The 16057-nt window shown below is 37.0% G+C and overlaps 2 protein-coding genes and 1 pseudogene across 5 annotated transcripts in view; all 3 read left to right on the forward strand.

Moving 5' to 3' along the window:
• Window positions 1–16057, forward strand: part of LOC149047985 (E3 ubiquitin-protein ligase TRIM45-like) — an 18443-nt gene continuing 2386 nt past the window's right edge. For 2 of the 4 annotated variants that reach the window (XM_089200117.1, XM_089200119.1), the window contains exons 1-2: window positions 5–121; window positions 15153–15345. In XM_089200117.1, the coding sequence (XP_089056243.1) occupies window positions 15160–15345 (186 nt within the window). In that variant the 5' untranslated portion in view covers window positions 5–121; window positions 15153–15159. Of the gene's footprint in view, window positions 122–809; window positions 895–1472; window positions 2540–5751; window positions 5890–15152; window positions 15346–16057 lie in introns of those variants that run through there. The other 2 variants (XR_016184921.1, XM_089200118.1) reach the window with 2 other exon arrangements.
• On the forward strand, window positions 4923–14957 carry LOC149047986 (E3 ubiquitin-protein ligase TRIM45-like; annotated as a pseudogene).
• The window catches only part of LOC149047987 (uncharacterized), a 10622-nt gene continuing 9769 nt past the window's right edge, over window positions 15205–16057 (forward strand). Inside the window, exon 1 of the mRNA XM_089200128.1 lies at window positions 15205–15345. The gene's annotated coding sequence lies outside the window, so the exon portion shown is untranslated. The remainder of the gene's footprint in view (window positions 15346–16057) is intronic.

The raw sequence follows: 16057 nt of genomic DNA on the forward strand, positions 1-16057 counted from the left end.
GGCCCATAGTTCGTAGCGAGAGGCTTGTCATGCGATTTTCATATACGGATTAGAGTGAGGTGTGCGTGTACAGTGAATCAAAAGTGTGTTGACCGAGCGTTTTAGCTTCCTGTACTCTTTGGTAAGTTCCTTCTACTCTTATTTGCGATATAGTTTAACCAAATTTTCACTCCGTTAGCTTTAAATTTGTAGAGGGTGCAGTGTTACTTCACCGCAAAAGATAATCCAGTTTCTTCTCAGACGATCTCGAAGAATTTTACACACTCTACTTCGCTTGTTTCTGTTGTTGTTTTTTTTAATACCTTCATTTATGCTTTTAACTTGGAAAGTGAAGTTTCCTTACACGGAGTAAAGCGCTCTTATGCTTTTATGCTTCGCTCTTGGGATTTTATTCGCTTTCATTTCTGGGTTTAACTAACTCGACTGGACAATCATGGCCGAACAGGTAGTTAAAGTGTAACTGACGGCTAAAAGGTCACTTTTTCGGAATACTGTCTTAAGGCCACAGACACTTGAAACAGACACAGGGTACTTCTAACGCCTCTTTGTGCCTTTTTTCGCTCGAAAAACTGTCCTAAATGCAACTTCGTGACTTATCTGCCCTAAAAGCTTTGAATTTGATCATGTGACATGTACGTCGCACGTGAGTAGACGAAGCAACGTAAATATAGCGGATAGTAGTCCATATGAGATCAGTTCATTTTTCGGGGTCTGATCATTCGGATTTTGAGGCCTCGATGGAGGGTAAAAATAATGATAGGGCTTATGAGCCTATTGTTTAAATCGGCCCTGGCGATTTGAACTGCCAGGACAAACCGAAGAGAGAGCTCGAGAGTCAGATGAGGATCAAGAGTCCGTGCGCTGCGACCGCCTCAATCAAGACAGCGACGGATGGTGAGTGCATTACACTTGTAAATAAAGTATCTGAAAATCAGTCGCCTATTAAATATATGAGAAATAAAGTATAGAAAACCAAATGAGCAGACTCCTGAATTCCATAAAGCGTCTTTGTTTTTTTCTTCCGAAGCTAATTTTTCACAGACTGTGAAAATATAAACATACACGCTTGTGGAGGTGCATTGGACGGATTCATTTTTTAGAGTAGTTTTTCAAATTATACATGTTTCAACGCGTTTTTATTGGTTTTAAGTTTTCTTGTATTGAATTTGACGAACGATTAAAGAGTTCTCTGCTTTTGTTGTAAGACACAATGCAACAAAAAGTAGCTGTCGTACATGCAGAAATGAACATCCTCTTAACATTAACGTATTGTTAACTTAGTTTTCTTCTTTTGTGGTCTTTGTACCTTGTTTATAGCCTAAAGGTTAAGTCATCTCTTACGTTTGTGACAGTTACAGAGCTGATAACTGTTCATTTTGGTGAAACCAATCAAACATACATATTGTGTTCTCTATTTCTTCTATTCAACACCGTGATAAAAATTGCTACTGTACTGATTCCTTTATTACAAGGTGCCAGTGTGGAAACTGCTTATCAATGAAGAGGGAGAAAGAAAACATCTGTTATCAAGAGGTAGATGTTTTGAAAAAATAAAAATTTGGAGGCTGTTACAGAGAAATAGCTGCAGGTAGAACCCAGATGCATTGTGCAGCATCCAGGAGTAGGAGACCTTTGAATAGAAGGAACTGCAGACTTCTCTAATACTAGCATAGAAGTAAAATATAGCTATTTTTGCACAGAATCCTTTGTAGTTATCAGGTAAGAAATGGTTGCTGCAAATGTGACCCAAACCTGGTGTCCAACTATTAGGTTCTTTTTTTTTTCTTGAACAAATACAATCCACTGTCACTGCACACTTTCATCAGCTGGAAACTGGTGAGGGCTAACCCCGTCTGCATTTGCTTTGTTATAAATATCACCACACAGTGCTTCCCTGATTTTTGTTTTCTTTGCTTGAAATCCTGTTGTTTTCTGATTCATTCATATTATAAATGTCAATGCGGCTAAGAGTGGTACAGTTTTGGATAACCTGAGCTTGAAAATATATATATATATATATATTTTTGAGTTCAGGTCGTAATTTGAGAAACATTACATGCTTGTTATTTCCATCACGTGATTGTGTCATTGACTCGGTTCATTTTTTTTAACCAAGATGCTGCATTTTATACTATACCCACAGCTAGGCAGTCTCGTAACAAGTAGTAGCTTTAGTAGTTTCCTCTCTCAGGCTGTTGGGTTGTGTTATTTACAATAAACAAGTGTGAGTAATTTACTGTTCACTCAGCTGACAGTGGTACATTTTTTAAACATGTAACCGTGCAGACAAGATTTATTTCATCATGTTTTCCAGTTGCAAATGAGAAACAACACTTGAGTGTGGTGCTCATAACAAGGTATTTCTTGTAATGTCGGTTTACAGCATGTTTCTTTCATCATTCACTTCCACTGGAAGTCAAACCTAGGCACAGGAATGTGCTATATATATGCTGTTAAATGTTAGTTGTAATCATCTCAAAAGAAGTCTCCGCTAGAGACAAAACGCATTAGAAAAAATAAACAAAAAGTTACAATGGCAGAAGTCTTCTATTGTGCTGCTTACTAGTCTCTGTTAAAAAAGATAAAGGAAGGATAAATCTTGTACATTTCCAGAACGTGGAAGAAATATTTCGTGAACGAAACCAGATGATGACCTCCTATAATACCCTACAACACTTTGCACTTATGTCACCCCCACTCCAGAACCAATGGGCTTTAGGTCACAGTGACATACACCTGAAAAAATGTTATGTAAAATTTTTTTTTGCTTGGACTAAATGATATTTCTAACAGACTCAACAATGGTCAAGAAGATAAAATATACACTTTTTTACCGCTGTTTGGCATGGCATGCAATTTACCTGTGGCTCTGATTATAGATACATGATCTGCCGTGTTTCGATTATTCAACCTTTTAAGAGAAAATATTTTACCTCTAACCTTTTTTTCCTGCTTGGTACCCACTGGATAACAGGGGTAAAGGTGTTACTTTCAGGTCTAAACATGACCCATTTCACTGCCTTACACATATGGTGTATCACATCATGTGACCTGGGATGGAATATTTTCAAAATGGCAGATTAAGCATCAAAAGAAAATTTGAAAAAAATTTGGTTTTGCACAATACATCATTTATTTGCTCATTTAGGATACTTTAACCTAAGAAGATGTATAGGGACAAAAGAAAAAGGGGGGAAAATTTCCATCAGTTACATTAATTACTGTGCAAAATGGCCTAATACCTGCTTATAAGAATCTGTATTTCTCTACGTGAGCTCAAATAGTTCTTTTATAACCATTGTTTTTAGGAAATCAGGCTTAAAAGGGTTTTCAAAAGATTTTTATTTTCCCAGCTGTTTATTTACAGCGGTTGTGATCATCAAATGATGGAGTGCCACAATTGTGTATTTAGTGTTCGTCTGAAATGACATTGCAAGGGAATTGTCTTATGGCTCATATTGTCCCTATATCTTAAGCTTGTATTATTTGATATAAATTTTAAATAAACCATCTAAAAGTTTCAAATTTAAGTTAAAATAAGAGTCCTTTTTATTATCACACATACCCTTTTTCACAGCCAGCATTTCCTTGTTGTTCAGGGTGCAATGCATTGAAATAATATTCCATGTTGGTGACACAAGATTACCAAACCCTATGCAGTTGAAAAGTACAAGCCCATTATGGCCAAATTAAGGAGGGAACCCAAAAGGATAAGGAAATTGCAAATCAAGGGTTTTTACATCAGAAAGAGTTGCAAGTTAAACCCTTTACACCTTAACATCAGTGTTCATATTCTCCATACTGTTCTCTGTACATTTATTAAGGTGCTGACAAAGAGAATTTGTCCAACAATCAAGAGATTCTTTAGTTGGTGGTATTTTCTTTATTCTCATGACATTAATGTGTGATTCTGTGGTGATATTGTAAGGAGAAATTAGATGCTAGTCACTCTTAGGAGTCAAAGGGTTAAGGCGCTTTGGTAAAGGCACTATAGTGTGTGTGGTCCAAAGAGATTGCAATATCCAGTTTCAAAATACCTAGATTGCCATATTCAAAATAAAGCTAACAATTGACAAAAAATGATGTTAACACTGAAGAAATCTCAAAATATTTAACTAGTTAAAGTAGCGATCTACACTTAATAAATAGTTCTAGTTATCATTAAACCATGAAGGACAAACAATCACAACTTGTCATGCTTACATACTTATAAAGTTTGATTTATTTCTTTATTACTCCCGAGTTGTTGATGGTTCGATTTGGCGGCATGTCAAATGTTAGTGGCGTTTCTTCCATGTTAGCAATAACATGAAGAGGATAATTGTGCTCTTTGCGAAGATCGATAATGTAGCGGTGGAATCGCACGATTTTCTCCTCATAGTCATCTGGAAGCCGCTGGGCAAGAGTTGTCTTTTGGCGAAGAGACAAGCCATTACGCTTCATGAAACGCTGACACCAGTGGTTGCCTGCTTTAAACTGCCCTTGTGGAATCCCATATTTCTCGTTCTTTGCCATGTCGAGGGCCTTCAGCCTCACCAGCGATGGTAAAATGGCGAGACCATTGTTCCGTTTCTCTGTGATCCATTCGAGGAGATCAACCTCAAGTTCTGGCCATGCAGCTTTTTTGCCACGATTTGCTCGTTTCAACCGAGGCATCTTTTCCAAGTTTTCCTTGCTCTTCCGCCATAAGCGAACATTACTTTCAGATACACCGAACTCTCTCTCAGCAGCGAGATTTCCATGCTGTTCGGCGAAATTGATGATTCGTAACTTATCTGACTCTGTGTAACTTTGACGCTTTGTTCCGGCGAGTTTTGTAGCCATGTTTACGTTTGATTGCTCAAGATTACAGTAACTGTTTTGTTGATCAGCTGTTCGCTTAAATACTTAGTTAAATTTATTCAAGGATCCAAATTGTTAACATGTCATTGGTAGGTTAGTTTACCCTCAAATTAAAGACCAATTACATCGCACGCTTATGTGTCTTTGTTATTCTAATGTCGCGTGAGCCTAAACAAAGGATTCCGTGTATAATACGCATCTCGAATTTAGGTGTTCATTTCGGGAAAAATAAGTTCGCATTATACACGGGTAAATACGGTAGTTGTTTGTTTTTTGCATGATTAATCACATAAAGTGGGAGATCTTAGCAAGCTGTTAAGAGCCTTTTTAAGATCCACTGTACTATAGCTAGTATTCTACCATTATTCCACTGTTATCTCATTCTCTAGCATTTTGGCCTATAGTTTTCAGAATACTTCTTATGATGACCTTATCAGAGCATTGTATTGATTGCATGAGGAAAATGTGCTCCAAAGTTTGCTTCTTTAAAAGTCAAGTCTGAAAGATTGATAAAAATAAGTTTGGATTATTCAATGCAGCCATTTTGTTGCTCTATACTTTCTGTCCATATTTTTCCTGAGTGATTCAGGCATGCATCAGGGGTAGTAATGACTTGACATATTGGTTTCAGTCAACTTTGTACAAACCAATGCCAGTTGTTTTTTTTGTGTGTGTGTGGTGACCATCAGGTACACCTTCCCTGGTTCCTAAGGTGTCCCCTGAATGGAGGTTTCACCATAATAATTCTACCAATTAGAACATTTTGTGAGAAAGAAGCAGAGAGGAACTAGAATGCAATGTTGTATAAATATAGATTAACAACAGCTTTTGAACAGGACTTTGGCTGTTAGGCTTATCAGCAGCAACTGAAATTTCAGGGAAAATTCCCCATTTCAGAAAACTTGTGCCATCTGTCCAGAACAATTCAAGGAACCAAAAGTGTTACCATGCCTGCACACCTATTGTAAAGGGTGCCTTGTGAAACTAGTGAAAATAAAAGGACATGATCATATCATAACCTGCCCAGAGTGCCGCCAGGATGTAACAGTTAGTTCAGGACTTTATTCTTTTAACAAACCCCAGTTTCACCCTTTATAGATATTAATTCCACAAACTGTTTGCCATACATTTCTAGAAATTTTAGATGTGAAAATTTGGTGTCAAATAAAAAAATATCCCCAATTTTATGTTTTCAAGTGGGCGGAGACCCCATGGCTGTGTGTGTTTGTGAGGAGGGGGGGGGGAGAGGGGGAATATCCGATTTAGCTGGATGGGGGGGGGGGATCGACACAGCAAACACCTGCCCACATGTAGATCAAATTTGGAACATTTTTGGAAAGATATTAAGTTTCCATTGATAAAGCTTAACCGAGGCTCAACTACAAAGAGAGGAAAGTAAACAGCCATTGAACACTAAGCATCTAACCTTTTATCAAAAAAAAAAAGGCTGCACTTGCTGTGAGAAGCAAAGAAGACCATGTTCTTATGGTTACTGGTTAGCCAGAACATGAGTAAGTCAGTGACTTTTTTCTATTTTTCTTGGCCATCAGAACAGTTAGAATTCATTGGCTGATTGATTTACTTCAATTATGTCATGTAAGCATTGAAGTGGCTAAATGCATCAGTGGAAGACTTCTGCAGATGTGAATACTGAATTCTGTTTTTTTTCCCCCCAATAATGAAAACTCATGGAATTCACTGCCATGATTTCATCCAATACAAAAAGAAGTTGCAATCACAAAAAATGTGTTCTGTGTTTCAAGGAAGGAGAATTGAAAGTTTTGTTTCCAATTACAAGCAGAAGAAAACTCATGGCATTACAATGTGAGTCAAAAAGTGATTTATGAAAGGAAAACAATAGAATCTGGCTTGGCCAGGAAAAGAATGGTTTAGATCATAGCAACAAAATTTGAGAACATGTATATATGAAAATTTGATACACACAGGATACTATCTTGTAATGGATTTGTAGACTACCTCTTGAAAGTGTGTATATATTATACACTAGCTGGGAGGTCTGTATTTGGAAAAACTGTGCCTAAGGTCTTGAGTACCGCCTAAATTTCTTTAAGTCTTTTGCTGAGGGAATATAAAATAATTAGCATGCTATCGCATTTCATTTCGTGAGATGGTTGATTATACATGGGACCAGGGAGAGTAAGATTTCAGGGGGAGGTAGAGGTTTCGTTCGATTCTCGTATTTCGTGTACGTGACATGTTGTCGTTTCGCCTTATTTTAGACATTTATGCTTTGTTTTAGATGGTTTTAGATAGTTTGCGAGTGGTTGTAGATGTTTTTGAGGTGGTTGTAGGTGGTTTTTGAAATTTTGAGGTGGTTGTAGATGGTTGTAGGTGGTTTTCGGTGGTTTTAGGTCGTTCCTTGTTTTAGTGCTTACCAAACTTTGAGACATTTTTTTTACAAGTATCTGTTGCGATCTGATACCTGTCAATTAGAAAGTGCATAAGAAAAAAAAAAGTGTTTGAACACTTTCAAAAAAACAGCGGTGCTGGTTAGGCGAGACAAACTTAACTGCAATGACTGTCACATTAATTATGTGACTGCCAACAAAGTCAGGTTTCAACACGTGAATGATTTAAAATTTATTTACATTACAGTTGATTGTGGTTGCTAAAAGGAACAAATAATTACAAGTTATTACAAAGTAGAAGGAATAGGAAAAGGCAAAACAACAGAGGAAATACAATCAGAAAAGGAGAGACTTACAAACGTTGTGTGACTTGCGAGCACGAAGGACGGAAAAACTAAAAGATCTGAAAAAGATGATTGCAGTGAAGGAATCTATGTTAACCCATTGCACTCTGATACTCCAATGTTAAATTTTTTGAGAAACTTTTTCAAATGAAATTGAACAAAGCAGAATTATGCGAAAAAATCTAACATAATACAAATCGCCATGAGTGAAAACATAGTCCCCTCAACTAACTATGGTGAAAAGAATGCAAAAACAATATGAAAAATGTGCATGCAAAAACTCAAAAATGTAATTAGGAACGTAAAAGGAAAGAAATCACTAAGTGGGAATGTGGAAGTAACAAATTATTTCTTCAAAAGAAGTCAATGATCTCACAGAAAGTACTGTTCACCTCTATTGATGGTCAATCTACAAAGATTCAACTCTGTTCAGTCAGTAGATGGCAGGAAAGTTGTTGTAAGTCATTGTTTTGAAGTTGTGAGAGTTTGCTTGTTGCAATGGCATGTGAAAATTCTGGTCTTTGTTCCACCCAAAAACTTAAGTCAAATTAGACACTAACTAGACTCAAGGGGATTTAAGGCAATTTTTTTCTCATTGAATTCCTTCAGTTTCTCTTGTGCAATTTACAGTAAAATGTCCAAGTTAAAGACTTACCAAAAGCGTATTTAGAAAAGAACTCAAAACTATGATTACCATTTTACAACAATCAAATTGTTTGGGAGAATTCAGACTTTTAATGAATGAAAGTTCTATCAATTACTTTAATCATAAACAAATACGTCACGTTTTAACTGTCTGAGTGACTTTTTGTGAGGATTTAACCTTAATGTTACAAACAGTTTTTGAGCAGCCTATCAACCCATTTAATGACACATTTGCTTCCACAAATTCACCTTGAAACCACTTTTTTGTTAGCAACCAAAGTGATTTGAGAGAGAGAGAGAGAAAAAAAAAAGAAGGGAATTAATAAGCTAATGAGCTTGAGGTCATGACAGATGTCTTTGCTAGCAAAACAAAATATATTTATGGAAAATGAAGCCAGGAAGGTACTTAGCAACTCAAGAAAGTATTATTGAGAAAGTATTTACTATTATTAAGAACCAATCAGATTTACTGAGCCCTTTGTGAAAAAAATAATCAGTATTATTATGTGTCCTATTGGATGGTTACCATGATCACTCTGGTTCTCTGTGACTTTAGGAAGCTTTCGAGCAAACTCATGAAGTGAGACCAAAATCCCCTTAAGCTCTTTTAGAGTTTTTTCAGTCTACTTTAACCTTTATAAACAAGTTTTAATAGAATTGATCAATATTGTCTTATCATTTACCATATTTCCAGAACAAATATGTTTTTTAGCAAATGGAAGATTTGATTAGAAACAAAATGATTGCTTAAACAACCGTTACAAAGGAGACTAATATTTAATGATCATTTGTTGAAGTTAAAACTGAAAACTCTGTTTGAAGCCAGTTTATTATGAATGGAACTAGTGTGCTTAACTGAAAAGGAAAATATTTTTCATATTATTCTCTGGTGCAGGTGTGGCACCAAGGTAACCACTTCAAATTCTATTGAAAACACTGGGAGGGACTGGTTTACAGTCAAAGTATTGGGTTTGGGAGGGGGTTCTATTAACACTGCAAGCAACTTCAGCTCATACTAGGTTTATGTCTGAAGGTGGGTTTTTGCCTGCCTTTAACCCTTTATACCCTAACATTCTCCATACTGTTCTCCATACATTCCCTAAGGTGCTGACAAGGAGAATTTATGTAACAATCAACCACTTCTTTAGCTTCTGATAATATTCTTTCTTTTCATGACCTTACTGTATGATTCAGGAGTGATGTTGTAAGGAGAAATTAGATGTTAGTCACTCTAAGGGGTTATTAAAAGGTTTAAAGCCAGCCTGGCCTCTTTAAATGCAGTAGGACTTGTTTGCTGATCATTTTTGCAAATCCAGGCGGAATTATATCATTTGGACTGGAAAGACAAGTAATAGTCAGACAGAGACACTACACTGCTTAATTCTTGAAAAATGAACAATTCTGCCACTTTTTGCCAATCTAGTGGCCCCATACTCTGGCAAAGCAAAACCTTACTAGGCTAGCTATCCAATTCCTTGCATGCTACATCTTCCCCACTCAGGTCATGTGCATTTAGCTGAAAAAGTCACTCAAAAAAAACACAATCAAGTTAGAGAAAAAATATTCCCATCTACCCTTTTTCAAATACATTACACTCCCAGGTGCTCTCGAGCCATTAAGCCATTCATACAAGTCAAATGACATGATAGTAGTTATATATATATATATATATTGTGGGAGGAAAAGGACAAATAAACTACCAGTTCATCCCTACAGACCTATTTCGTGGTTGCCCACTCATCAGGGGATTTACAATATATACATTGCTCTACTCCTATGTATTGAACACTGTTTTATGTAAGTCAAATTTTATGATATATATATATATATATATATATATATATATATATATATATATATATATATATAGTATAGGCATACTTTGCACATATTGTAGAATGATGTTTGAACCTTTAGTAGGATAAGAATTGTTGAGTCACTGTATGTAATGTTTTAGGCATTTTTGTTGAAATGTGGTCCTGTAAATTTCATTTACTGATATTTGCACTGTACTGTACAAATCAAGAAAGTTATTTCTATTTATTAGTGTGGGCAAAAAAATTATTTTGAGTGCAATTTGGTGTTAATAAGCACGTGTAAATTTCTCAAAGACAAAAAAATTACAGAGCCTGTTAGGCTAGAGAATTTGTAGCATTTGAGAAATTTACAAGTGCTTATTAGAACCAAATTGCACGAGAAATCGTATTGTTACTTGTTAATAATTCACATGAAAAACACATCCTAGACAGTCGACACGGATGACATTTGGGCAGCGTGTGAGCGCTATTTTGTAATTTGCACTGGTGTTACAACTCTGCACTTGTGTTACATGTCTGAAAGCGGTACAGAACATGAAAAGCCGTGTCTTAACTAAAGTCTCAGAGGTCAACAAACAGGTGGACTCTTTCATTGATGAGCAAGTGAAGGTACTAGAAGAACACCGTGCACACCTGAAGCATGAAGCTACAACACAAGGCCAAGTTAAAGTAAAGCAGCTCGACAGTCAGGCAGACGATCTTTCCTCCCTTGGCCCAGTTGAGAAATGGCATTTATTTCACCGGTCAGGCCATAGCAGATGGAGATGACGTAAAGCTCTTATCCCTGAAGACACAACTTGTCCAGCGACTTTCTCGGCTTATTTTGTCACAAGACCAGTTGAAACCCTGTCAGAATGATCATATGAAGCTTCAAGTGAAAAGATCGATTAGGGATGAGGGGGAATTAGCACAAATGATTTACAAACAGTGTGATCCCCAGAGGTGCACCATTAGCATGGGAAGGAGACAAGAAGGAGTGATATATCCGACCACAATGAATGAAAACGTGTATTTCACAGTTATCATCAAGGATGAAAGCGGTCGTAGAGTTACAGAAGGTGGACACAAAGTGAGCATTCAGGTTCAATTAAGGAAATATTTACGACGAGTACATCTAGACGAAGGCAATTGGGAAAAAAGAGCACTTGGCAATCAGTTGGCAAACACTTGGAAAGCACTTGCAGTGCAAGATAATGGTGATGGGTCATATACTTTCTCATAGTGCTCGATGCAACCGGATTTTGTAGTTTGTCTGTGAACGTTGAGGGTAAACCCATACATGGAAGTCCATTTAATTGGCAAGTGAACCAGGCAGTTTACAACGAGGACGTTGAATACAAAGAGTACCAATGGTAATGAGACGAAGGCTATTACGAAGACGAACTGGCCCGTGCATAAGGCCGGAGACACAGTAGATGTGGATAGGATTTATACAAAAAATAGGGCAAATAGGAATCGAGTTAAATGATTACTCACACAGGTTCATTTGAAACAATCAGAAACCCACGCGTTCTAATTTTTTGGTGGGCACAAAAACTCTGGTTAAGAGTTATATTGCCACCCTGTGTCATCATCTGGGAAAACGGCTCGGTTTTTTTTTTAAATAGAAAGTTGAGTATCCGTCACTTACATAGAAACAGTGGTAGTGGCAGAAGGGCAACACGAGACAAGTTGACAACTTTTGCATGATCAATTACTATACAACATATATTTTATGAACTATTCATAAAGAGAAAGGTAGTTTACATCACCAAATGAGTAAGTTTAAGTTTACAATACTTGTTAAAAACAATATTTTGATAGATGGCAAGGGGGTCCTCCAGAAATCATGGGGTTACACGAGGGAGGCCTCCTCTGAAAAAAAACAAAAGACAAAAAACATATGTTTATGTAAGCGATACGCGTTCATTGGCAAAATATCTTTTGCCAAACCACCAATCTTAATAATCATTATATCTAACGATTAAGTAAAAAACTTCGAAGACGTCATTTAAAAGAAACAAAAGTTTCAGAATGCCTCATATCATTGGTCCTTGACAAAACACATAAAAAAATTTAACATTAGTTCGAAATTGATAAAATCGCTAATCAATAGCTCTTCTGGTATCATACGAGTGCATGAGGTCATTTGAATCTCCTGGTATTGGAAAACGATGATAAGGCTTAATTTTTATTGGTCGCACTTGTCATGGAGAGTTATTGAGACATGCTTTTACCTTAAGATAGCCTTATTAACAATTCTCTCACCGTACTTAAATAGCATCCTAACTTTAAAGGCGAAGTTTACAAACGATGTTAAAGCACCTTAGATTGTACTTCAACGAAGGAAAAGAGAAGTCATTTTATGAAAGATTAAATTTAAAGGTGAAGTAGCCTATCGACTGAAGAGTTTATTCACAAATCGTTTAATAAAATGTATAGTTAGTAAGAGTTTTCCCCTCGACTGAGAGGCCCAACAAATATCAATTGGGTGATTATTAGTTAATCCAATACCAAATTCTCCAAATTAACATTATAAGAATTGTGTTTCAGACAGTAAAGAGAATTACTGATTAGCTCTTGGGAGTTAAAGGGTTAAAGCTTTGAGCAAACTGAGTCTTCGAGAGGATTGCAGGGGATCTGGTCCTAAATATTGACACCTACCTTTGACTGAGTCCCAACGGCCCGTTTGTATTGTCTTCCTCCTTTATTGACTAGTCAACAAGAGAATATCAATTGGTATTCTCTTGCCAGTCACCTCAAGTGAGATAAAAAGCTAAAACTAAGAATGATCTATCATTTCAAATTAAATCCATGTTTATCTCCCGAAATCAACGTTAGTAGTGTTTTTGAGCATTACTACATTTAGTAGTCAATAACAGTTAAAATCGCATTTGTTCAAATTGTTTTTCAGAACACCCCTATCCTGTGTAACCTGTATTTAACGGTCACCCAGCCATTCCCTGCGGGTGACCACTTGATACAGGTTTGACTGTATTAGAGTTCTTTGTAGAACACGGGAACCTGTCTTTTTTTTCTTTGTCTCATGCTCGTAACAAGACCGATCAAGTCTTTCTTTAGAATCGAGGTTGCTTTTGGAAAAGACAAATTTTATTTCATTAAAAAAGCTGCATCAAAATCGCTGAAGAGCTCCACCAGAGACTATTGGCAAGCTGCAAAGTCAAATGATGAAGTTTTAACTGAAAGGGAAGGATAAAGACTTTTATGAGACAACAGAAAAAATGAGCCTTTCGCACCTGCGCGAATAAGTGATGGTTGGATGACAAACATCAAAACTTCCACCAGATGTAAATATCACCTTTGATCACCTTTTCCGTGGCAAAATGGTCCAATACCAAAATTCCCTACAAATGAATTATCATTTGAAAAACGGCCCATAGGGCAGAGCTGAAGAACGAAATACTGCGTCAAAGCTATGGGGTCAATAACGTAGGCTCAAGCATACGAGGTTTAAAATTCAGCGAAATTTGTGCAAAAAAAGGGGCTAGCATTTAAACCGAGGCATTCTGTTCCCGTTGAAGGCATTTTCCTATTTCCAGTGTTTTGAAGGGAAAATTAATTTGTGAAAATATCAAGAGGGTGTGTAAACTTTTAGAAGGTTGTTCTGTAAAAGAAAAACAGGTCGGGAAACAAAACCTCGAAGCAACAGAATGGTAAATCAAAAATGCAAACCACTCAAAATCTGTTTCACTCCAAAGTCTAACGCATGCGGAGATGTTATTCGGCTCTATCAGCCAATAGTGTGTAGCGATGATCAGCAGTCGGAATGCCTTGAAATCAGTGAAGCAGACAAATGGTGTTGATCGAGCCTCAAGCTCTCTAATTACAGAAGTAAGTTCCTTTTATTTGGCGCGACTACATTCTAGTATGCTAATTACTCCGTTAGCTTAAGAGTGTAGTTTCTTTTTCAAGTAAGCTTACAGATACCCTTCTTCTCCAACTTTTGCTTCTTAATCCCAAAAATTGAGTTTATTCAGTGCGTTTTGAACCGAGAAAGGTGATGTAAATCTATAAACTGGGCGTTTCATTTGCTACTCTCCTGCGTGAACGAATCTAGCTTAAGAGGGAGGCCGAATGTAAAAGCAAGCTGTACATAAACAAGTAAAGTAACCTCCACTATGCTCGTTTACGTTCTAAAGCAATCAGATGTTAGCCAGACTACGATATAAGTGCAAGGGGAATCGCATCACGCGAGCGAGTGTTTCACCTTGACTATTGAGAAGAATGGAGAACGTTTAATTCAAGGCAAATTGGTCGAAATGTTGAAGTAGAAATTCAGAACTTAGCCAACTGTAACTAACCATGCATCAGTTGTAGATAACTCGAATATATAGAAGTGATGTATTCCAAAATTTTGGGGGATATAAGGGAGCCACGTGCACCAGAACAGCACGAAAATATATGAAAAAACAACGCATTGAAAAGTTGATGAAACACCAGCACTGTGCATGATTTACACACATAACTGAACAACTCACATGCACATGACATTCCTGCATGTGTTGTGAATAAGGTTGCTAATCTAATCCAGTTCTAATGTGCCTTCACTTGCTCATCGTATGTTTATTCGTTTTCAATATGTTATAGTTTCAAGTCCTCACTATGAAGTTAGTAACCTCTCTTTCCAAATCCTCTCTTGCGCACTAATGAAGTTTTGTCCGTAGCATAAGCTAAATTTAGTTCAGAGAAGGATGACACGGATGACCGATTGAGTAGGGTCCACTGAACAAGAAATCAAAACAACAAACGAGTCTTTTCGCGGTAACAGAATTTTTAAAAATTCAAACAGATGTTCAACAGGATGTTTATATTCATCGAAATACGCTGTAAAACAGTGTTGCTTGCTACTTCATAGCCTGTGTCTTAAGGTGTTATGAATGTTGTTTATAATTCAGCGTATTAGTAAGCATTTTAAATGACGAAGAACAAATGAAAATGAAGGCGAATACTTTACAAAATAGACTAGTATCGAATTTTATTTTTGAGGGGGGGGGAGGTTAGGTTGGGGGAGGACTTTACGGTACTTATCAGTATTAATCAGACGTCAGAGATAATTCCTTCAAATATGTTTTTGTTGCATATGTTCAGTCAACTTGAAAATAGATGAGGTATTCAGTTTGAATTGAATTTTTCAGACTCGACATGGCCTGTGCTCAGCCTGAGGAAATTAATAAGCAGCTGTGCTGTGCCGTCTGTTTTGAACAATTCAAGGAACCGAAAGTTCTGCCATGCTTGCACACCTACTGTAAAGGGTGCCTTGTGAAACTAGTGAAAAAAAAGGGACGTAATCATATCATAACCTGCCCAGAGTGCCGACAGGAAGTTAAAGTAAGTTCAATAATAATGAAAGATGTTACTTGTGTAGTCACAAACGTAAGCCAATATAATTTTTCTCGAGAAATCTAACCTCGGACATTTGGATTGCGCGCTATTATGCTCAACCACTGATCCACAGAGAACCCTTTGATGAATAAGACCATTATTAGGTCCATATGCGACAAGAGTTCTGCATAATGCTTAGATCAGCAATGTTGAGGGTGTTGCGGAATACAGAAAGATTTCATACGTTTTTCTGTGAGCATAGGACGTAGAAAAACATCTAGGTCCCTCCCTCCCCCTCCCCCACGAGGAAGATTTTTATAAACACACGCTCGTGAAAACTGCTAAGGAACTGCTCCTTGTGCAAGCTGCATTTGAAAAGAATGGTGATTTCCTTTTGTCCAGCACTTGAATTCCAACTCGAGGTCCTGGACTAAGTACCCCCTACTTTTACCACTCAGTTCATGTCTCGGAGTGCTTACTGAAGGTTAGATTGAGAGGGGAAGTGTGAGTGGACTTAAAAAAATAGAACATTCATTTTCTGGTTTATTCTGAAATTGGTACCAACTCAAAATATTATGAGGAAATCATGTTAAGAGAATATTCATATGTTTTAACTGAAAAGTAAGAAGTAGAAGAACAGGAAGAAAAATAGTTTTGTTTAGGTGTCAATGCTCTAAGCTTGTTCTGAGCACCAAAATGAGGCACTTGAACAAACAAG

The sequence above is a fragment of the Pocillopora damicornis genome, chromosome 3, assembly GCF_964200805.1.
Source record: "Pocillopora damicornis chromosome 3, jaPocDami1.2, whole genome shotgun sequence".
NCBI classification, from domain to species: domain Eukaryota; kingdom Metazoa; phylum Cnidaria; class Anthozoa; order Scleractinia; family Pocilloporidae; genus Pocillopora; species Pocillopora damicornis.